The sequence below is a fragment of the Aedes albopictus genome, chromosome 2, assembly GCF_035046485.1.
Source record: "Aedes albopictus strain Foshan chromosome 2, AalbF5, whole genome shotgun sequence".
Taxonomy (NCBI): Eukaryota; Metazoa; Arthropoda; class Insecta; order Diptera; family Culicidae; genus Aedes; species Aedes albopictus.
This window is the reverse complement of record NC_085137.1, coordinates 479475055-479498061: the sequence shown is the minus strand read 5'-3', so window position 1 is coordinate 479498061 and position 23007 is coordinate 479475055. Positions and strand designations below refer to the sequence as shown.

The window sequence follows — 23007 nt, the reverse complement described above, 5'->3', positions numbered from 1 at the left end:
AGCGTAGACCGGTTCCGGGAACTTCGATACGGCGAAGAACCCCCACATTGTGGTGGGATGAGGAATGTACCGGAGCCTATCGCGAAAGATCCGCCGCGTTTAAAACATATCGGAAGCGAGGTACACGGGAGAACTACGAGTGGTATTCCTCTCTCGACCATAAGTTCGCGAACCTCGTGAAGGCGAAGAAACGTGGTTATTGGAGGAATTTCGTCAACGGTTTATCGCGGGAGACGTCAATGCGAACTCTCTGGACGGTCGGAAGGAGAATGCGCAACGCGGTATCGGTTAATGAGGATCGAGAAAGCTCGCCTCGATGGATTTTCGATTTCGCAAAGAAAGTCTGTCCGGATTCGGTCCAAGTACAAGCGAATTTTCGTCGTTATCCTCCCGAAAGGAATTCAATGGATTCACCCTTTTCGATGCTAGAATTCTCACTCGCGCTTCTGTCATGTAACAACTCTGCCCCAGGAATGGATAGAATTAAGTTCAACTTGCTTAAAAACCTCCCAGACGTCGCAAAGAGGCGCTTGTTGAATTTATTCAATCTATTCTTGGAGAGCAACACTGTTCCGGATGACTGGAGACTAGTGAGGGTGATTGCCATTCAAAAGCCCGGGAAGCCCGCGTCGGATCACAACTCGTACCGTCCAATTGCGATGTTGTCGTGCTTACGGAAGCTGCTAGAGAAGATGATTCTCCATCGGCTTGACAAATGGGTTGAATCGAATGGCCTTCTTTCAGATACTCAATTCGGTTTCCGCAGAGGCAAGGGAACGAGCGATTGTCTGGCGCTGCTTTCTACAGAAATTCAACTGGCCTACGCTCAAAAAGAGCAAATGGGCTCAGTATTTTTGGATATTAAGGGGGCTTTTGATGCCGTTTGCGTTGATGTCCTTTCAGACAAACTCCACGAGTGTGGGCTTTCTCCGATTTTAAACAACTATTTGTACAACTTGTTGTCTGAGAAGCACATGTTTTTCTCTCATGGAACCTCGGCAACTTCACGAATTAGTTACATGGGTCTCCCCCAGGGCTCATGCTTAAGCCCCCTTCTTTACAATTTTTACGTCAGAGATATCGACGAATGTCTCGTGGAAAATTGCACGCTACGACAGCTTGCGGACGACGCCGTGGTCTCTATCACCGGACCAGAGGCGGAAGATCTGCAAGGACCACTGCAAGATACCTTAGACAATTTGTCTGCTTGGGCTGTAAAGCTGGGTATCGAATTCTCTCCGGAGAAAACTGAGTTAGTTGTCTTTTCTAGGAAGCGTGATCCAGCAGATCTAGAGCTTCAATTTTTGGGTAGGGAACTCACTCAAAGTCTTTCACATATGTATCTGGGGGTCTGGTTCGACTCTAAAGGCACCTGGGGAAAGCACATTAATTATCTGTATCAGAAGTGCCAACAACGAATCAACTTCATGCGTACACTTACCGGAACATGGTGGGGAGCCCACCCGGAAGATCTGATAAAGCTTTATCGTACAACGATACTGTCGGTTCTCGAATACGGTAGCTTTTGCTTTCAGTCCGCCGCAAAAACACACATACTGAAGCTAGAGCGTATCCAGTATCGCTGTCTTCGGATCGCGTTAGGCTGCATGAACTCGACGCACACAATGAGTTTGGAGGTACTAGCAGCAGTACTCCCTTTATCAGATCGTTTCGTGGAACTGTCGTTAAGGTTCCTCATCCGCTGTGAGGTGCTGAATCCATTGGTAATTGAAAACTTTGAGAAGCTGATCGAACGAATTCATCAAACAAAGTTTATGACAGTGTACTACTCGTACATGACTCTGGAGGTTCATCCTTCTTCGAATGTTCTCAACCGTGATTGCTTCCCAGACTTCTCCAATTCCACTATAGTTTTTGATCTGTCCATGTTGCAAGAAATCCGTGGAATTCCAGATCCGCTCCGATCGGAGCACATCCCAAAAATGTTTGCAAACAAGTTTGGCCAAGTCAGTTGCGACAGAAGGTTTTTCACTGACGGGTCAAAAACAAATGATTCCACTGGATTTGGTGTATTTAATGAGCTTCATAACGCCGCCCATAAACTTCAAAGTCCTTGCTCAGTATACATCGCAGAATTGGCGGCTATACACTACGCATTAGAGCGAATTGCCTCTCTTCCCTCTGATCAATATTTCATTTTTACGGATAGTCTCAGCTCAATTGAGGCTATTCGCTCAATGAGGCCGGTGAAGCACTCTCCGTATTTCCTGAGCGAAATTCGATCAATTCTGAGTGCTTTATCGCATCAAGCATATAACATCACTTTGGTTTGGGTCCCTTCACATTGCTCGATCCCGGGCAATGAGAAAGCGGACTCACTCGCCAAAGTGGGCGCTATGGAAGGCGATATTTATGACCGTCATATCGCTTTCAATGAATTTTTTTCGATTGCTCGCCAGCATGCCTTGGTTAGTTGGCAACAAAAATGGGATGCAGGAGAGTTGGGCAGGTGGTTACACTCAATTCTCCCACAGGTATCGAAGACGGCGTGGTTCAAGGGGTTGGATATGGGTCGAGATTTTATCAAGATAATGTGTCGACTTATGTCCAATCACTACTCTCTGGGCTCGCATTTCTATCGAATAGGGCTCACAGATAGCAATCGTTGTAGCTGTGGTGCAGGCTATCAAGATATCAACCATGTTGTGTGGGAATGTCCCGAATACGGTATTGCCAGATCCGATTTATGTGCATCCCTCAGGGCCCGAGGGAAACCAGAAAAGGAAGACATTAGAGATGTGTTGGGTAAACTTGATCTTGAGTATATGAAGCTTGTGTACGACTTCTTGAAGCAAGCTGAAGTCTTCGTCTGATATCCCCGTCTTGTTGTTCCACTTGTCCACCTCGTGTCTTTATTTGATATCCCAGTCTTGTTGCTCCACTTGTCCACCTCGTGTCCCTTCGAAAATCGTCTGTATGTATCGTTACAGGTTGTATGTCCACTCTACGTTTGACCAGCAGCAATACGCCACACCAAGCTGCCACGTGTCAATGAAAAGCCCCATCACCCTATCCTTTCCTCAAATATTTTTGTTCCCCCTAACCTCGACCAAACCGCGAGTTTTTCGGTTTCCCAAAACTAACATAGTTTATAAGACAAAAACATGAAATTGTAAATAGTTTTAACTGGATTCGGCTCCGTTATGCCTGTTGGCGCATGAGCCTTAAATAAATGATTAAGTAAAAAAAAAAGGGCTGAAAGTCTCTTCAATAAAGATATTGATTGATTGATTTTCTAACGAAACATTTAATTGGAAATTGGAGAAGAAAACAACGGCAAAATACTCGATAAAAACAATCTCTTATGCCAAACAACTTTTGAGCACTACTGTAGCATTAACCGAGAGCGAGAGAAAAGACTCTTCAGCCAGTCGTGATACGATTTCAGACTACAGCTTTCGGCTTAAAGCCGACTGTTCGGTTATGACCCAACCCAACAACGCACAGATTTCCCCAAATATAGTTTACCTTTACATTCCACTCACTAACGGCCGGAGCCACCCCCGCTTTCCCTATGACCAACTACCCAACATCATCTTCCCACCATCAGCACAGCAGCGCACGGATTGCTCTAGAAAACAAAGAGATTAACGGCGATGACGACGACGACGACGACGACAGCAACAGCTTGCCTATGCGTGCCTGCCATTTAATGCACGTCAAATTTTTCACAGAATCATTTTTAATTACTGTAGGTACCTATATTGCTTGGCGGTCGTAAAAAAGCAAAGTTTTATTATTTTATTTTATAAATGCCGACTAGATAAGAGACAGAGAGGTTTACACGGCTAGGGGATTGAAGTCTTTGATGATGATGATGTTGCAATAGTTAGAATGACTAAGCAGACACAAATATATGTGAATATTCATGCGTTTGAGAACAGAATTTTAACATTATAGGCCGTTACAAATATTTATTTCACTATTTGTCCCACCATTTATGTAGAGTATGGATCAATGTATCTTCTGAATTTTTTCTCGTTGAAAAAGTTTTCCATTTTTTTAAACCATTTTTTTGTGAAATTTCGTTCAAAAATGGTTTCTGCAAAAACGAAAAACATTTTCTACTACGAAAAAAATCAGAAGATACCTTGATCAATCCTCTACATGTGTACGAAAACCGATTTTGAAAATATTGCTTCGTTATTTAATAAAAAATCAAAAACCAAAAAGTGAGCAAATGCTAGGAGATTTTGGAGAGATATTAGGTAAATCTGTTGAATTCCTGTTAAATAATTATCTTTTTGCTAAGTAACAGGTATATGCTGAATCGTTTACAAAAAACCCTAATTAATCCACCTAGCGGTGATGATGCCTTTCTCGTACCATAAAGTATCCTTTCAACAAAACACAAGTGATAAATTAAGTCCACTCAATATGGATATATTTTATATGAGCACGATCGAAATTTCAATTGTGGATTTTTATAATTCCGAATATCTTCCCCAACTATCCAAGGAGGACCATTTTACTTGGTTTCAGAGAATAAATTCTAGAAAACAATCGCCGTATTTAATATTGAGGCATCATATATATTTATAGATATTCAAGTAATCATTTTTTAAATCTTGACATATTTTCCATACAAAATATACACAGCAGATAAATTTGTAATATCTTGTGACGTAATTTTTGGCATTTCCGAACGTAATTTTACCTGTTTATATCGTCGTTTTCCAACAATTATCACACTCATCATGTACACCCTGTTTAGCACCGGAAAATGTCAACGAACCTGTTCCAGAAGTTAGGGTAGTGGAGGTAATTTGGCCCGGGGCATGTATTTTGGCCCACTCTGGGTTTTTATTACATTTATCATAATTATCTCTACCAAATCTTGGCAAATGATTATTGGAAGTTCCAATAATCATTTTCCAAGATTTGGTAGAGATTATACACATTGAACTTTACGATACCGGCAACTACACTGAAAATATTCTACACGTTCGAGCCACATGTTTCAAACATGAATTTTCACTACGTTATCCAAGCATTTAACGTATCAATCCAGTCATAGACATACTTTTCGATATCATGTGTAAAACACGTTAGTTTGGTATCATAAATGTCAAATTTCTTAGAATATCAGTACCGGGAACCCTGCTGCGGGTTCCTGTTCACCAAAAATGAAGCAAGCTAAGACATACTCAGCGCGGGCGAATTCGATGATGTACATTAAGGCGAAACTGGAAGCATTTCCTCACTTTTTGGTTTTTGATTTTTTATTAAATAACGAAGCAATATTTGCAAAATCGGTTTTCGTGCACATGTAGAGTATGGATCAAGGTATCTTCTGAATTTTTTTTTGTAGAGGAAAATGTTTTTCGTTGCAGAAACCATTTTTGAACAAAATTTCACAAAAAAATGGTTTCTGTAAAAATGGAAAACTTTTTCCATCTCAAAAAAAATCAGAAGATACCTTGATCTATACTCTACATGTGCACGAAAACCGATTTTGAAAATATTGCTTCGTTATTTAATAAAAAATCAAAAACCAAAAAGGGGGGAAATGCTTCCAGTTTCGCCTTAAGTTATAGGCGAACCATTTCCATTATCGATACATAAACACACTGTCAAACACGATCAAATCATGTGCAAAAGACAGTGGTTTAGAACCTAAATTATTCAACATCTGATTCGAAAGAATTACACGTTAATATAGCTTGCTGTTTTAAACGATACATTAACGTGTAAAAGAACATGAATGAGGCGTGTCGATTATTTTCAGTGTAGAATGATCATTATTATTGAATTAATTAGAGGAAATTACATTTCAATTTCACTGGAAACAGTCAAGTAACCGTTCACAAATTATTTTTTCAGGGGATTTTCATGGATTAAGTGAAACCCGCTTGGAAGTGAAACTCCAAGAAAAAGTTATTGGAAATTTCGCACTGTATCGTATTATAAATTGTACAGTGACCCCACAATATATGAATCAGCAAAAATGACCACAGTTTATGGATCACTCATTTGATCAACATGGTGATTCATAAATAGTGTACAAAATTAAGGTGATTCATATGTGTATGGTTTTCAATTTCAAGTGGGTTTTACTTTACTGCAGTCGAAAGTATGCAAAATCGAATCGTGTAGTTGTCATCCATCACTAACGATCCATGCATGAATGTGATGATGGCAATATGTTCTCTGCATTCAGTTGTTTCCTCATTTTCAAGGGAACTATTTGGTGGTCACCGATAGCACGGAGACTAAACGAATTTTTAATTCTCGCGTTTAGTATCATTCAGGCGTAACAGAGAAGAGAAGGTCCTCTCCCGAGTTAGAAATTGATTAAAATTTCATGCTGCTGGTCGCGACACCTAGCGGTTGAAACCACACTTTTTACACGAAAAATTTCAACTGTGTTGACACGATAGAGCAAAGTATTTTGGAGGCAGGTATACCATCTCAAAAATTGATTCGCTAAAAGATTGTGTTCAACTAGAATGTATTTCGGGGACACAGTCAACGTTGCTTATTCATTAGAATCGTAAAAAGGGTACGCGATACAAAAATGCGGGGAATATGCGTATGGTAATTAAGAAAAATGGGTAAACACCATTATTATGCTTTATAACAGCTTGCAATTGCAAAAACATTGTTGGTACGTCTACCATATTATTGCCATAGTGGTGAAAACAACAATTGATATGCTTTCAATGAAACAAATTATCAAAAAAATAAAAGAAGCAATCATCGATATGACGTCATTTATTCATTAATTTTGGTTATACCTGAAAGCCATGCAGTTGTTTTGACGTTTAGACACGATGGAAATGAAATGAGCAGAAACAAAATAAATCGGGTCGATTTTCGACGTCAAAAATTTACCACTTTTCGTGTGGTCGATTTGTTCTAAGATGCCCTTCTCTTCTCTGGGCGTAACTACAATGATCATTTTTCTACATCGATTTTCTTTTCGGATTATCCCGGGAAATACGACCAATATTCTGATGATCTCTTGGTGTATCGGTGAAGGAGAACTAGGACTAGCATCCAAAACAAAAACAACCGAACATGATTTGCCGGTCAAGTTATTATTCAAGAGAAAATCGATGAAGAGAAATCGATCATTGTAGATACGCCCGTATGATACTGAGCGCAAGAATTTCACCTTTGCGAGTATAGGCCAAATTATACCATAATAGCAAATACTAGCTCAATTATACTGAATAAATATTTCAAATTCATAATGATTTGGAAGCTTGTTCGGAAGCGAAATAGTTATTTTTTGTAATTTACGAAAAACACACATTCAGTATAATCTTTCTTCGCTACACAATCATGCATCACGAGAAACCACGTGCGACCATCCATGTCTGCCAGCGTAGTTTTTTTTCGATCAGGTAGGCTATGGTGTGGCCTATGATCGAGCTCCCGTTGTCAAACAGTTGTGCACAAGCAACGGCTAAAGTCGCAAAAGTAGCTTCAGCTGCTGCTTTTCACCCGATCTGCAGTCCGATTTGGGATTGGGACGTCTAGATTCGGCTTCGAGATGGTCAGTGGGTGCAGAAGCAGCTTTTGAATCTTTGGAAGTTTGTGGAACCCAGAAGTTTGTAAAAAGTGTGCTGGCAAAGGTGCCGAAAAGCAGCACTTTTCGGCACACTTGCATTAGTGGTGAAAATGTAAGCCATTTCAGCACACTTCAGGCTATTGAAAAGTGGATATTTTTACAACGTAATTACAAAAAATCATTTAAATTCTACTGGAACACTTATGTAGATTTTTTCCATCCAATTTCACATTTGAAACGTCAACTTCGTGAGTGTAATGATCAAGGAACTGGTTACACTATCGATGGCTGTATTTGACGCAACTGTGTAACCTTCGCTTTGCAACCAATGTTCATTCACGCAGCGTGCGCCGACTCACACACGAATGAGATGATCGTGATTCGTTTTTAGGACGATTGCCGTACTGATTCGTCATTCCAAAACACGATTTTGACAATTTGGGCTGGATAATCGGACAAATCAGTCGATTTCGGGATGGAGCTTCCGTTCAATGCACCTAACCGCCGTCTAGCACGTTAGCGCCGCTCTTTCGTCGTCGTCGTTTGCTCTCACATTCTCTCCTACTCTTATTCTCTTGGTGTGCAGTGTGCTGCGGCGGCCGTCGTCGCGGTCGTCACCTGCTAACCAAATTACACCTGTCGCTCGGGTGAAAAATGCTGGCCCGGATCACTAAATCGGCCATAACTCCGGAACGCCTTGACCGATCCGAACCATTTTCAATAGCAAACAATGCGGTAAAATTCCGGTTCGATTCGAGCTATAATCCGAAAAATCGGCCAATGGGAAGTGCCTTAAAAGTGAGTGAACTTATTTTGTTCACAGACACACATACATACACACATACAGACATCATCTCAATTCGTCGAACTGAGTTGATTGGTATATGTGACTTGACCCTCCGAGCCTTCTAACGAAAATTCTTTTTTTGAGTGAACATATAGCCTTTCAGTTCACTTAGGTGAACGAGAAAGGCAAAAATGACATTATTAAGACATTGAGAGTAATTTAGAAAAAAAAAATGACAAAATGCAAGTGAAATTTATCTAGTAATTATGCTTTCACAGTACTCAACGATCCCTACACAGTTCTTATACCATTACTCATTTACCACAGATGATGATAAATCGCTAATAGTATGCCACAATTATTCTATTTCTCTCTCCGCACCAATAACATTTTCATTCGGAGGAAAACCGAAGCAAAACATGTCTCGAAAAAAGCCACTTTTCTTCATCATACACTTTGACCCCAAAAGAGAAGCACTCAACAACAGTGGTAAGGTAATGACGAAAAAACTATTCACGTCTCGAAGTGTAATGCATCTCACCTCATCGCTGTTGTTGGCTGGTGCACTCCATCGAACGTAGACGCCACGATGAATGCACGATGGATGGATGATACTTGATGAGCGAGAGTGGAATGGAAGCGATACCTTATTCACACTGACTGGCACCGGCTCAGTCCCAGTCGCAACATATCGACACAGAGTCATCATAATAATAATGTGTAATGTTTTTACGATCAATAAATCTTAGATGGCTCAGTGCGAGAGCAAGAGGGCATAGAGAGGCTCGTCGCCGAACACGCCGCTTCACCGCACTGGTCTGAAAGCACCGAAACGAGAGTTGTGTAATCGTAAAATTGTATGCTTGGAAGCGCATATTTTGTCTTCATTGTACCGTTTTCTTTTTGTACTTGTTTTATTATTTATATCACATTTATTTGCAAGTTTTATTACGGTATTGTGTGCGGTCCAGCTCGCTACCACCGTTGCGGTCAGGGGCAACTGCTGGGGTGGTTATCTGTGAGAAAAGGCAATAGATTTCATTGCCGAAGATGGATAGATCAAACTGAACCTAAATACGGCGAAACGCTTGATGTTGCACAGCTTTTCTTCTACAATGTATGTCTAGTATTGTTGCATTAACCTTCACGTACCCGACCCCCGACAACTCATTCTCAAAATGCTGACATTTCGTCAATTTCCATCCGATTTTTTTTAAGTCGCCCTCAATCCATCATGAATTGGTGATTGTTTATTACACTCAAGTGGCCATGTAATATCCGAACCCATTCCGGGGATATTCCGGATTGTACTGGAGTCAGGGGGTGGAGGAGGGGTCTGTTTTGCCAAAATAATAAAAATGATTTTATCGTGTGTTATTTTGATTGAGAGGCCCCCGCGGAATCTGTTCCAAGTGTTCCGGAGCGGTCACATCAGTGGATACATACTTCAATCATTTTTTTCTGCCCCTTTCTCTCGAAATCATGAAGATAGATACGTCGCACAGCATGTTTTGGTTATAAACCAGAAATGTCCTAGATGACACCCTCGTGGAACCTGTGCTAGATGTCCTGGGGTGACCATATTAGATGATACAGACTTCAGGGTATCGTTTCCGACTCAGTCATTCCAAATGATGAAGTTTGATATGTCGCACGACATTTTTGGATGAAAACCAGAGATGTCCCCAATGAGGCTCCCGCGGAACCTGTCATGGTGATCCGGATGGGCCAATTTATTCAAATCTGGTTATCGAAGTTGTGTTTTATTGTTCGCAATAAAAATTCCGCTGAAAATCGATGATTCAAACACAATAACACACGAAATAATCACTTTTTGCCATTTTGGCACCCCCTGACCCCAGTACATTGCGGAATATCTCCTGAATGGTTCCGGATATTACATGGTCACTTGGGTTGAGGACGACTTCGAAAAAATTGGATGGAAATTGACGAAATGTCAGCATTTTGGAAATGAGATGTTGGGGTCGGGTACGTGAAGGTAAAGCACAGAGTTTTCACCTAAATAGGTACACCAGAGTATGCAACAAGTTTTCAATAACCAACATATTTTTTTGTATATTTCCCACCCTTTTCATGTGACACGTATAAAGATGCATAGTTCTTTTAAATCATCACTGATAAGCTGCATTTTCTTTCCCAATTCCCTATTGATAGCAAAAGAATGGCTATCACGCAAAAAGATACAAAGACACACATTTCCCTAATGAAGGGAAACGTGCCTGTGCAGCCGACCTACTGATACCTGATGCAAAAGAAGAGGACAATGATTTCTTATAAAAATTACAAGAGCAGTTCACAAACAGCAAGTAAGAAAAAGCGTGACCCTTCCAAACTTCCGTGCCAATCAGATGGAACTGTTGGAAGGAGAAGCGACATTACTCCTCATACTGAATCAGTTTTTCAAAATAACCTGAGAAAAAATGAAAAAAAAATTTTGCTTGAGCCCTCTCCTTTCCAATCATGATTTCTAACTAGGTACGATGAGCTCAGTGAATCACGAGATTAAACTCACACCACTAGTGTCTTCTTCGTCATCTCAAATGGTATTGAGCCGATTTGTCCATACCTGAAATGAAAAGAAAAAACAGTTTATTAATCAACGGTTCAAAATTCAAAGGAATGATTGGTTAGTTTTGGTTGAATATACCTAATACAAGAAAAAATATTTCCCTTGCTAAGGTGAGGTATTTTTTCAACGGAGCATAATCTGCCCATAATCGCATAGTTGACGTAAGCGCCACTGTAGTTTTCAGCACACTTTTGAAACTTTAACAATGATTAATGAAAAGTTTATGATTTTATTTCACGTCGATATCTAGCTAGTGATTAGATCTTGTGCTCAGTCAAAATTCATGAGAATCTATCTTTTCTACATGTCATCTGAAATTAGCCTCCCAGGTTATAATCCTCCTCGTGTACACTTCACCAATGACAGTTCCTCTGTTAAATACGATCTGTCCATGAAACAAGCTGTTCAGGGAATACCAGATCAACTTCGATGTGTATCTATTCCTCGCATTTTTAACGAAAAGTACCAAAATGTCAATTCCTGTAAGATATTCTTCACTGATGGGTCTCGCATAAATGGATCCACTGGTTTCGGTGTCTTCAATGAAAATTTCGCCGCCTTCCGCAAACTTCAGGAACCTTGCTCGGTTTATGTTGCTGAGCTGGCAGCAATCAACTTCGCTTTGGGGATGATTTCCAACATGCCCGTAGACCATTTCTTCATCTTCTCGGATAGCCTTAGTTCGATTGAGGCACTGCGGTCGATGAAAGCTGTAAAACATTCATCTTAAAAAAATAAGGGAGCAGATGGGTGCACTGGTCGAAAGATCATACAAGATTACCTTTGTATGGATCCCCTCGCATTGCTCAATTTATGGCAATGAGAAGGCGGACTCTCTCGCAAAGGTGGGCGCACAGGAAGGTGAGATCTATGATAGAAGAATTTCACATGATGAATTTTTCCATTTTGTTCGCCAGAGTTCTCTTCAAAGTTGGCAAAATGATTGGCGAGATGGCCAGCTGGGACGGTGGTTACATTCCATTATTCCTAATGTTTCCTTGCGAGCGTGGTGGCATGGTTTGGATGTAAGTCGAAATTTCATTCGCGTAATGTCAAGGCTTATGTCCAACCATTACTCGCTAGATGCGCATTTACACAGGATTAACCTCGCGTTGAGCAATGTTTGTACTAAGTGCGGTTCCGGTTATGATGACATCGACCACGTAGTTTGGCAATGCCCGGATAATGACGCCTCCAGAGCACTACTTTTGGATACCCTTGAGGCCCGAGGAAGACAACCCTTTGTTCTTGTGCGAGATGTGTTGGGCACTCGCGATGTCACTTATATGCTATGCATTTACGACTTTCTTCGTTTGTCTTGTATAAAGGTTTAATTCTCTTGTGTTTTCTCCCCCAGTTTTTTTTCTCCGTTTTTCGTCTTTGTGTTGTTCCTGGCCATCCGGCAGATGAAAAGCCCGCTACAATCTGGGGCTGAATCACTATGAAGACAACGAACACGCCATTACGTTATACCTCCCGGATGAGCTTCAGAGAACCCTTACCCCCAGTCCTTACCACGCCCATCCTAAAAGCATATGTGACCCACTAATCTCGAGCTGCCACGAGTATCCTGGCTCCGTCCCGTACTAACTATGTTGTATAAGAATCAAATTTGTACATAAAATACAAAAAATGAGTTTTGGCTCCGCAAAGCGTTAAACGCGATTGAGCCCCAAATAAATGAACTGGTTAAAAAAAAAATAGATCTTGTGCTCTATTGAATAAAACTGGTCACAATCATGCACATTTGATAGGTATTAGCTTGTGAGTGCTGACATTGTCAATGGTGGTTACGTCAACTATGCGATTATGGGCAGATAACTTGAAAATTGTCCGTTCTATTGATACCGTTTTAGATAGTTTCTAATTGAATTAATTAAAACAATGATTTTTTGCGCAGTATTCATTTCTCTAAGAGCTTTCGGAGGACTTTGTGGTAGGACAATACCCTCTTAAAAACTCCTGGTAAAATTTGTATGAATAAATTGGCATTTATGACAGAACTCCTAGTTCAGATAGTTTTGCAATAGTTCCTTGTGGAGCTTCTGGACAACTTGTTGGTGTTGTATGCTCAGGAATTTCGTGATTGGCTTGGAATTTTCTAGCAGAAGCAGTCAATCAGTACTGGTATGATGAAATCAGAGCTAGTTACTCAAGGTTTTCAAATTGAAGCGCCCCCTGTATTGGTGCGCCCATTTGTAAACGACTTCAATTATTCTGGGGAAACCCTTCCATGAATTATTTTCTCTCGAAATTTCCCTGTACATATCGCGCGAAGGAGCATTCCTGTTGGAATTCCTTTGAGGTAAGAGTTCAACATGAATTCCACTGAAGATTCCTCCGTGAATTATTTAAGAATGTATTCTTTGCATGTAGTTTTCAGAATTTTATGAAGGGGTCCCTCCAGGAATATAAACAGAATTTCCTTCAGGATTTTCGCATTGGGGGGTTTGCAGCAATTCTTCTTAAAACTTATCATGAAATTCTTTTAAGATTTTTTTCAGGAGTTACTCCAAAGATTTCTTCATAAGTTTGTTTACAGAGATTTGGTGTTTCTTTCAGAGATTTTTCTTTAAAAATTCATTTTTTCCAGGAAATCTTTTAGAAGTTATTGTTGTTATTTTCCCCGGTTGATTCCTTTATGTATTACTCCATATATTTGAGACTTTCTTAGGTATTTATTGTAAAATTTCTCTTGAAAATTGATGCTTGTGGAAGTTCCTCCAGGTACATTAGGGATTGCTTATTATTTATTTATTTATTTCTGGGATTCTTTTAAGAAACTTTACCGGTAATCAGGGATAGGAACACTCACTTGCAAAGAGTTACACTCACATGCTATTTTCTCAGCTCAGAAGCGTGCAATCAAGAAACGATGTATGGACGACTTTTGCATTGTGGTTTTGTCTAAAACTTTGTCGAATCAAGTAGGGGTCGCACACGCATACCAAAGTCGTGACAGAGTTGTAAAAGCGACTCTCCACGAGGTGAGTGTAATTCACATTCACCTCGTGGAGAGTTGCCTTCGCAGCTCCCTCACGACTTCGGTATGCGTGTGCGACCCCTACTTGATTCGACAAAGTTTTAGACAGAACCACAATGCAAAAGTCGTCCATACATCGTTTCTTGATTGCACGCTTCTGAGCTGACAAAATAGCATGTGAGTGTAACTCTTTGCAAGTGAGTGTTCCCATCGTTGCCGGTAATGCTTCATGAATTTCTTCGAAGAACCTCTCAGCAACTCCTGCAGAAATTGCTACAGAATCTATTCCTCTTTTAAAGGATTCTTAAAGAAATTCTTTAATTACTACCTGCAGGGGGTTTCTCGAGTTTCGGCAGGTACTTCTTGAAAAGAAATCATGTATTTCGGTGGTTCTATAAAGAATTCCTCCAGGATTGTTTTTTGTTTCAGAAAACCAGGTCTGGTGCACAAAAATTCCATTGTTTTGTAACATTTCTAGGAAAAGACGAAGCAAATAATTGCAAATAACTTCTCTGAAGACACAAAGTGCAAAAAATATCTACATAACAGTGCAACTCAAAAAAAAAAAACTCTTGGTGATAAGGGTTATAAAAGCAATCAGTTTGGCTGCAAAAAAAAACACTTTAATATTGCTACTAAAATGAACAGCCAATTTGAAAAAAAAAAAGAAATGAAAAATCTCAGTGGAGTTATCTGCTCTTAGCGAACCATTATTTTTCCCCCAAAAATATCAATATAGCTTTTTGGGCTCCATCAGCAATAAGAATTTATCCATTCTATATGAAATCTACACACAGTTTTTATGTAGGAGAAAAGATGAATCCTTAATTGCGGTGAGTAGAGTATGCGATATGAAATTTGTTTAGAATTTGGTCGAACAATATTTCAAGGATTTTTGTTAGTGCAATACTAACGAATTTCTCAGAATAAATTATTTTCAGAAATTATCTATAGTAAAGTAAAAGTATTTTCTCTAGCTGCATATTACTCTAGGTGTTTCGGTAAAAACAAAATAAATCATGGAGTATTAATCGAAAAATAATAATTTCTCTGGATAACCTATGTCTGAAGTAATTGTCTGATTTTTTTTCAATGCCAAGTCATGGCATTCCATTTTCTTAGGTGTTTCGCAACTCAATCAGCATTTTCTTTGTCAAGATATCTCTGACTATATTGTATGATCGACACCCTCTCTTGTATTTATCAGTTTATTTTTGGGACATCTTGAAAGATGTACCATTACCCGGGTAGAGGTGAAATACTGACGATCAAAACGTGATATTGGATTGATTGATATAAGAGATCTGAAAATAATATCTGAAAAATGTTCCTGGAACATCTGAACAATATCAAAATTTGATATTTCAAGATCAAACGAATAGCTTGCTACTATTGGTTAGATCTTACAAGATCTAATTATGATCTGATGATGATGTTACAGGAGAAATTTTAGATATTATTTTCAGATCTATTATCTCTTATATCAATCAAACCAATATCACATTTTGATCTCAATATCAATATATGCTATCATTGAGCTTTTTTCCTCTACCCGGGTAGCTGGGGAAAGTTGATCATTTCTCATCTATTGTTTTCCTTAAAATATAGTGCAATGTGCATGGTTTCTAACAAACATTTTTGAAACGTGTACTGAATGGACCTCTGTTTTTTACAAAACAGTACAACATTTTATAAGAAAAATTGAAAACTTTGAATCAGAGGTGAAATTGATCAACCAATGACATTAAATATCAAGATTGGATAACTTTTGAACAAACTAAATTTGATAATCTTGATTCTGTTAAAGGTTTTCAAATTCTTACATCTGGTGTATTTCGTATATTATTTATTATTAAACAAAGTTCTGTTAGTTACAAAATGACCAGTGGAATCGTCTACATTTCGCGAAAAATATGATTTTTTATACAAATATGAGACACTATACTTATTCAAGTTGATTAAAAGATTTTTAGAAACCATCCTATGTACAAGGTGTTGATAGGAGGCAGTTTTTGCGAAAGACAATCGTTCATCATGATTTTTTACATGTACGAAAAAAAACACTATTTCTATATAAAATTTGACATCATTGGTATGCAAATCATTATAAAATCTTCAAGAATAATTGATTTTCAAAAAAAAAAAATTTTTTCCATTTAAACAAAATTGTGGCATTCAGTGCTTAAAGCACGTGGTTCTTATAGCGATCAACTTTACACTGCCGATCATCTTCACCACAAATTACGGTATGTTCTGTATTTTATTGAAATCTATTTTTGATTTCTTCGTTTGTTTGAATTGCTAAATAATAATTTTTTTTTGCAAATTTCTATTAATATATATCCACACCAATTTTCTTAATTTTTCATCGACATTTTTCTAGTTAAAAACAAAAAAAAAGTCGTACGAACTTCAATACCAAGTTCTTCCTGATTTTTGCTAAGAAAAAATCTTTCGGAAATGCCCAAGGATGGAAATCTAGTGATCATGATCAGATTTCGAATGTGTCGCGGTTGAAAGGCATCGCGCGATCATAGCAACAACGATAACATTTTGTCGTCAATCATCATAACAAACTACGGTCCGAGAAGAATGATTCGCTCGGCATGTGCGGGCGCGATGCGATCGCTATCATGAAGTCGAAATGATAAATTCGCGATTTCATTCACTTTTTGAACATTCTTACTTCTTTAACTTGAAGATATGCTTACGAATGTATTATTTCTAATAATGAATGCGGTTTACGGGTGCACAAGAGGCCTAAATTGTGTTGAATAATATTTATCACGACTTGTAACATGATCCGATAACGGGTCATCACGCGATAAAGCGTGCATCAGATGCTTTGATTGCACCGCACGGTGTGCTGAAACACGATTATTATCGAAGTTGCATGAACCTAAAATCTTTTTTCGTTATAAGTTAGCCTTAAGCGTGTAGAAAAAGATTCTGGAGGGTAGAAAATCTTTCATCGGGGAAAATTGAAATAAAATTGATTTTTGTACTTTACCATTTTTCCCATATAAAGCTAGTGTTACGCAAAAACAGTTAAGCCAAACTCCTCTTTGAAAGACACCTTTCCAATCATAAAATTAAACATCCATAGAGTAAAAAAATGTAGAAAATTTTACAACGAGTTATGAGTTGTTTAAGACGTTCGTTCTATGTGACCAGCCCACTAGAGTCTGCCAAATTTCATATATCAGAATAGCACGTATATTACATACCCTCTGTGTGAAGGTTCTACCTTTTATCTCTTGTTGAATTTCACTTATAACGAAATCTGACAATGACAATGCATCGTCAAAGTATAGACGTGATTTGTGAACTTTCAAACATTACCCGTAGTTCCTATCGATACCAACGGCCCAACTTCCCTTCTAAATGATAACTCAATTTTTCCTGATGAAACTTATAATAATATTTGATGCTGAGTCAACGATACCAGAAACCTGACTTCTAAACGCGTCGCCAGGACAGCATCAATGTTCTTCTATGTGTTGTGATGAAGTAGTGAAATTATATTAATATAAACCTAGTTTTGTGTCGCAGCCTTAAAAGAGAACATAAAATTTTAGTAAATAATTATATTATTGTGTGCCCTGAAATTGTCTGTAATCATCCTTGCTACACTTTGCGCGTCCTTGTTTTTATTTATTTATTTATTTATTTTTCATGGCACTTCCAAAACATGCAATTGTTTTCTGTAATTGTCTTTGAATTTAAATGATTATATTTATGTTTATGTTTTTGTTTTAATCTTACAATTGTTGCAAGCATACATTTCTGCCATCTTTGATATAATAAATCATAAAATCACATTTGTCAAAGTTGATAAACTGGGTATGAAAAAAGACCTCCTCATGTAGCTCCAATCCCATTCAATCAGTCGCAGTATGTCTGTGAAAATTGGTGACGTCTCTTCACCGTTCATAGTATGGGCCAGTGTTCTGAAAGGCAGTCATCTAGGACCGTTTCTTCCCCAGCTGTATATGAATGACGATAATGTTACATATGCTCACGACCTGCAGCTGTATTTCACGATTAAGGAGCGTTCCGATGCAGCGTTTCTGCAGTAACAGCTTATAACCTTTGCTGAATGGTGCTCGTCAAATCAGATGTCACTAAATATATCGAAAAGCTTGTCATATCATTCGGCAGCAAAAAAGTCCATTTTCTACTTAGACTAAACTTTGGGAGGTGTTCAATTAAAGCGCGAATCGTCAGTCAAGGATCTCGGAGTTCTGACTCTTGGTTTGACTTAAAACTGCCATTCAAAGCCCATATCATTGATGTCATGGCTAAGGCATTGTCGCAGGTTGGATTCTTCTTTCATCTCGCAAAAAAGTTCAAGGACATCTACTGCTTGAAGTCGCTATATTCTTCAATATATTCGCCTCAACTTGGAATACTCGGTTGTTGTCTGGGATTCTTATTACAACAATGAAATTCACCGCATTGAAAGAGTTCAGCGTAAATATATTCGTTTTTCGCTACGTCATATCAGGTGGAGGAATCCGCTAATATTGACGACAAGCTATGAAAGCCACTGTCAGCTTATTAATTTGGGACCTTTCAGTGCGAGACGCAATGTGGTCAAAGTTTCTTTTGTTGGAGATATTCTTCAAGGCAACATTGATTGCCCCGCTCTTCCAGGTATGCTGCACATGAACAGTACACATGCCGACGTAGTCTTAGACCTCGTCTGTTCCTCAATCTTCCATCAGCAAACACCAATTACGCATGAATTATAGCCTACATGAGCCGGTTCGTGATATTTCTTGTTTGTTCAATATTTGTTATTTTGAATTTTATGTGCTGAAACACGATTGTTATCGAATATATCACGTCTATACTTTAGGATGATGCATTAAGAGTTTGTTATAAGTGAAATTTAACAAGAGATAAGAGGCAGAATCTGCACATAGAGGGCATTGAATTTTTGCGCTATTCTAGATATATGATTATATGGATTTTGGCAGACTCCAGTGGGCTGGTCCCATAGAACGAACGTCCTGAACAACTTGTAATTCGTTGTAAAATGTTCTACGTTTGTTTCACTCTATGGATGTTTAATTTTATGATTGGAAAGATGACCTTTAAAGAAGAGTTTGACTTAACTGTTTTTGCGTAACACTGGCTTTATATGGGAAAAAATGGTAGAATACAAAAATCCATTTTATTTCAATTTTCCCCGATGAAAGATTTTCTACCCTCCAGAATCTTTTTCTACACGCTTAAGGCTAACTTATAACGAAAAAAGATTTTAGGTTCATGCAACTTCAATAATAATCGTGTTTGAACACACCGTGCACCGTGATACGAGCACGGAGTGAGGCGTCGGCATCATGTTACAGCAAGAACAAGGCTATCTTGGATTATTCGTATCCTGTATCATTTATCGCTTGACGTGATTTTCTTCCATCCTTGGAAATGCCAACTTAAATTCTCCTAGAAATTATTAAAAAAAGTCTCCTTTGGAACAATCGCATTTTTTTTTCAATATTTTCCCCAAGAATACAGTGCAAACATTGTATTGGAATGCCTGCAAGGGTTGTTCAAACTTTTTTGGTAAAGCGTTGATCTTGTACCGACTTTTCAAACCCTCTAAGCAGAATAGCCTCTTCGAATGAGTGTAATCAGTTTCGTACCTTTTAATTCCTCCCTAATTGCTTATTATTCGACAGATACGCGTATTTCGACTACCACTTGTAATCTTCCTCAGTGTCAGAGAAGTGCATAACTGACACTGAGGAAGATTACAAGTGGTAGTCGAAATACGCGTATCTGTCAATGGATAAGCAATTAGGGCGGAATTAAAAGGTACGAAACTGATGACACTCATTCGAAAAATGCGTTGATGTCGATTTTTAAGATTTTAATAACACTAGTTTATAGCACTTTTGAACTCAGTAAGGTGATGATCATTTTTGGTGCAGAATCATGCCCTGAGTTCAAAAACGCGACGTTCCATACAAGGTTGATGATTTGAAATCGATTTTTTGATCTATTTTTAAGCAACATCGCTCACTTCACACATATCATTCTCCGATATCAATGCTCCGATTGAGCTGAATTTTTTACTGTAATTCGCCTACATATGATATGTCAAAAAAACGTCGAGAAAAATTTTTTTAAATGTTTTTTTCCTTATTGAAAAAAAAAATACATATCTTCAAAATTTTTTGGAAATTTTGCTAAAATCTAAGGAGATCGTCCCTAAAACTCGCCCATATCTTGAATTTCATCAATCTGACGCGAAACCTGCATTCAGATGATCGAATGGTATTATATTCAGCTTTAAATTTATGGAAAAAGATTTAAAATTGGTTGGACATAATGCAAGATATTTGAATTTTAGTAAATTCCTTATTTAAAAAAGTTGTAGAACTCGATATTGAGCTAAAACTCAAAAACTGTTCCACTTAAAATTTTTTGAAGCACGGTTTTGAAATCAGCACTAAATTGTGCTTCAAAATTTTTGGTGGTTGACAGAAGTTCACGAATTTCGTTTTATTTTGTAAACTAGTGTAATTGTAATTTCGGTTTAGTTTCGAACAAACTTTGCTTTCTCGTATTTCAATAAAACAATAAATCCAGATGAGAATAATTTAGAATTGCGATATTATTCTTGAATACTTGATTGTTTAGGTATTCCGTCAGGCATCGTTCTATAAATTACACCAGAATATTTCAAGCAGCTCCCAGACTGTGTGAAAAATATAAAAAATAATTTCAAAAATGGCCAGCAATATAAAGTTAAGATATACACTTGCCAAAACCGTTGTGACCCACCCAGAGTCAGCCCCAGACCTACTAGTGAGTCACGACCAATAGTTTGAGAAACATTGTATTAAGGGAGGAGCGGACCTGGTGTGATGGTTAGAATACTTGACTATCACGCCGAGGACCTGGGATCGAATCCCACTCCCGACAAACTCGCAAAATGTGAGTTCTTCCTTCGGAAGGGAAGTAAAGCGTGGGTCCCGAGATGAACTAGCCTAGGGCTAAAAATCTTGTTAATACAGATATACATAAATACATACACTGTATTAAGGTTATTAAGTACAAAACTCTAGGTAATTGGTTCAAACAAACACATTTTTTTTTTAATTTCTGAAAAAGAAAATCATTTCATTGCTTCTCAAAGACTCTCCAGGAGTTTTAAAATAAAAAAAAAATAACCATAGTTTTATAAATTTTACCTTGGACTTTTTGAGAAAATCCCCAAAAACCGTACAGAATCACCATTAGATTTTTTAGGAATCCCATCAAAACAGTATCGAGTGCTTTCCTGATGAGAACATTTACCAACTTTAACTTTTAAAGTTTTTATGAATAGCTTTTAAAATATTCCGGGGGAAACTGTGATAGCATTTTTCTTTAAGATTAGCTGTTCCAACTCTGCAGAGGGCTTTTAGAGCTTTGCCAGAATGTATTTCATAAAATTTAGAATTTTTCATAAAATCTATCAAAAAGTGCTTCACACATTCTTTTTTATTGTTTTCATAAACGTGTATTTTAGCTGTTGTAAATTTTACACTTACCATACATTCTGCTACATGCAAATTTTTAAATTTTGTCTGAAACTATAATAAACAATAACAAAAGAATTAACAAAGAGTTCTTGTAAAAGTTCCAGTAAAAACATCATTGATTGTTTTTTTTTTGTTAGGTACAGTCATAGCACAATCATGGGTCAATTCCATTTGAATTGCATGGTGAACTGACTGTCTAATAATTGTGACAGAGTGACCCATAATTGTGCAATGACTGTAGTGTATCAACTTCATGAAGTAGCTCAAATTGTTATCTAATTAATTCCAGTTTTTACAGAATCCTCGCAAAATGCTGGAAGATTTCTTCATTGCAAAGTATCAAAGCTTCTCTCCTCTCCATGAAGACCTGCTAAAGTTCATCTTTTTTTTCCTGAATTCATTATGGATACAGATATTTTTCTAGAAAATTCTTTATTACTTAAGGAATTTCATCAGATAATTCACAAGAGTTAAGAGAGAAAAGTATTTATAAAAAAAAATCAGACTTTAATATAGGTATCTAGAAATCCTTCTACAATTTATTCCCGGACATAGCTGTTAGAATAAAAACTGCTATTCATTCGTTTAAGCCCCATCTCCACAATTACGCTGCATATACGCGAATTTTTCGTCTGGAGGTGAAAGTAATATTAATCTACTCTTGATAATACATTAATGGATGCAAGGGTTTCGTGCTTCAAATCCTACAATCATTCTACCACAAACAATCTATGAACTCTATCAGAAACTGATTCACAAATTTCTTTAGAGTTTCCAGGAGATTTCCTACAACAATGTGTTCAAAAGCTCTGTATATATTTTTTTACAAAAATATCCTCAAAAAGATTTTTATAGAAACATCTGTAGAAATTTTATCAGCTTTTGTTAATATATCGAGACCGACAGATAATCTTCAGGGGATCACAGAGAATAAGCTTCTACAGAAGCCTTGAAACCATATCTCAGAAATTTTTTTATTTCTAAGGGAGTTTTCTTTGGAAATTTATTTTTGGAATTCATCAGCAGCAATGAATATTTTAAAAACTTATTTAGAAAAGAACAAACATAAAAAAAATCCTTAACGTTTTTGTTTTTCTTTTAGAAATTTTTACAGTAACTTATCTTGCATTTTTTGTGTAGCACATTTTTATATTGCCAAGGAATACTATAGATTTTTTTGGGTCGTTTGAAATATTAGTCTGAAATTCTTAAAATATTCCTTTCCTTGATTCTTTGAACTAAAATGTCTAAAATTTCTATTTTTATTGGATTATAACTTTTCAGAAAAAAAGCTCATCAGTTACAAAAAACTAGGATTTATGAGGCTTGTGGGAACAGAAATTCCTTCTTAACTCTTTTTTTTTTTTTGAATATATGCATAGTTTCTATTCATAAGTACAAGCCTCTAGACATTTTTAGGACTGCCTAAGAGATTCTGGTGGGAAAGGATATGCCTTGGTCTTCATACTCATATGCCAATGGAAACGACTCGTAATTCCAGGCCACATTTTATTCAACTGTCACTTCTACAGCGAAATGCCATATTTCACTCGCATTTGCTCCCCACTGATG

The 23007-nt window shown here is 37.7% G+C and overlaps 1 protein-coding gene and 1 long non-coding RNA gene across 6 annotated transcripts in view; both read right to left on the bottom strand.

Moving 5' to 3' along the window:
* The window catches only part of LOC109413960 (protein bric-a-brac 1-like), a 572283-nt gene that overhangs the window by 171850 nt on the left and 377426 nt on the right, over positions 1-23007 (bottom strand). The window contains exon 2 of one of the 5 annotated variants that reach the window (XM_062854105.1): positions 10759-10911. The exons of the other annotated variants lie outside the window; for them this stretch is intronic. Within the exon in view, the coding sequence (XP_062710089.1) occupies positions 10882-10911 (30 nt within the window). The 3' untranslated portion in view covers positions 10759-10881. Of the gene's footprint in view, positions 1-10758; positions 10912-23007 lie in introns of those variants that run through there. 5 annotated transcript variants of the gene reach the window in all.
* Positions 1772-5329, bottom strand: LOC134288654 (uncharacterized). Its single transcript, XR_009998082.1, has 2 exons — positions 2912-5329; positions 1772-2864 (listed from the first exon to the last, which is right to left on the bottom strand). It is a non-coding gene; the product is annotated as an uncharacterized LOC134288654 (long non-coding RNA).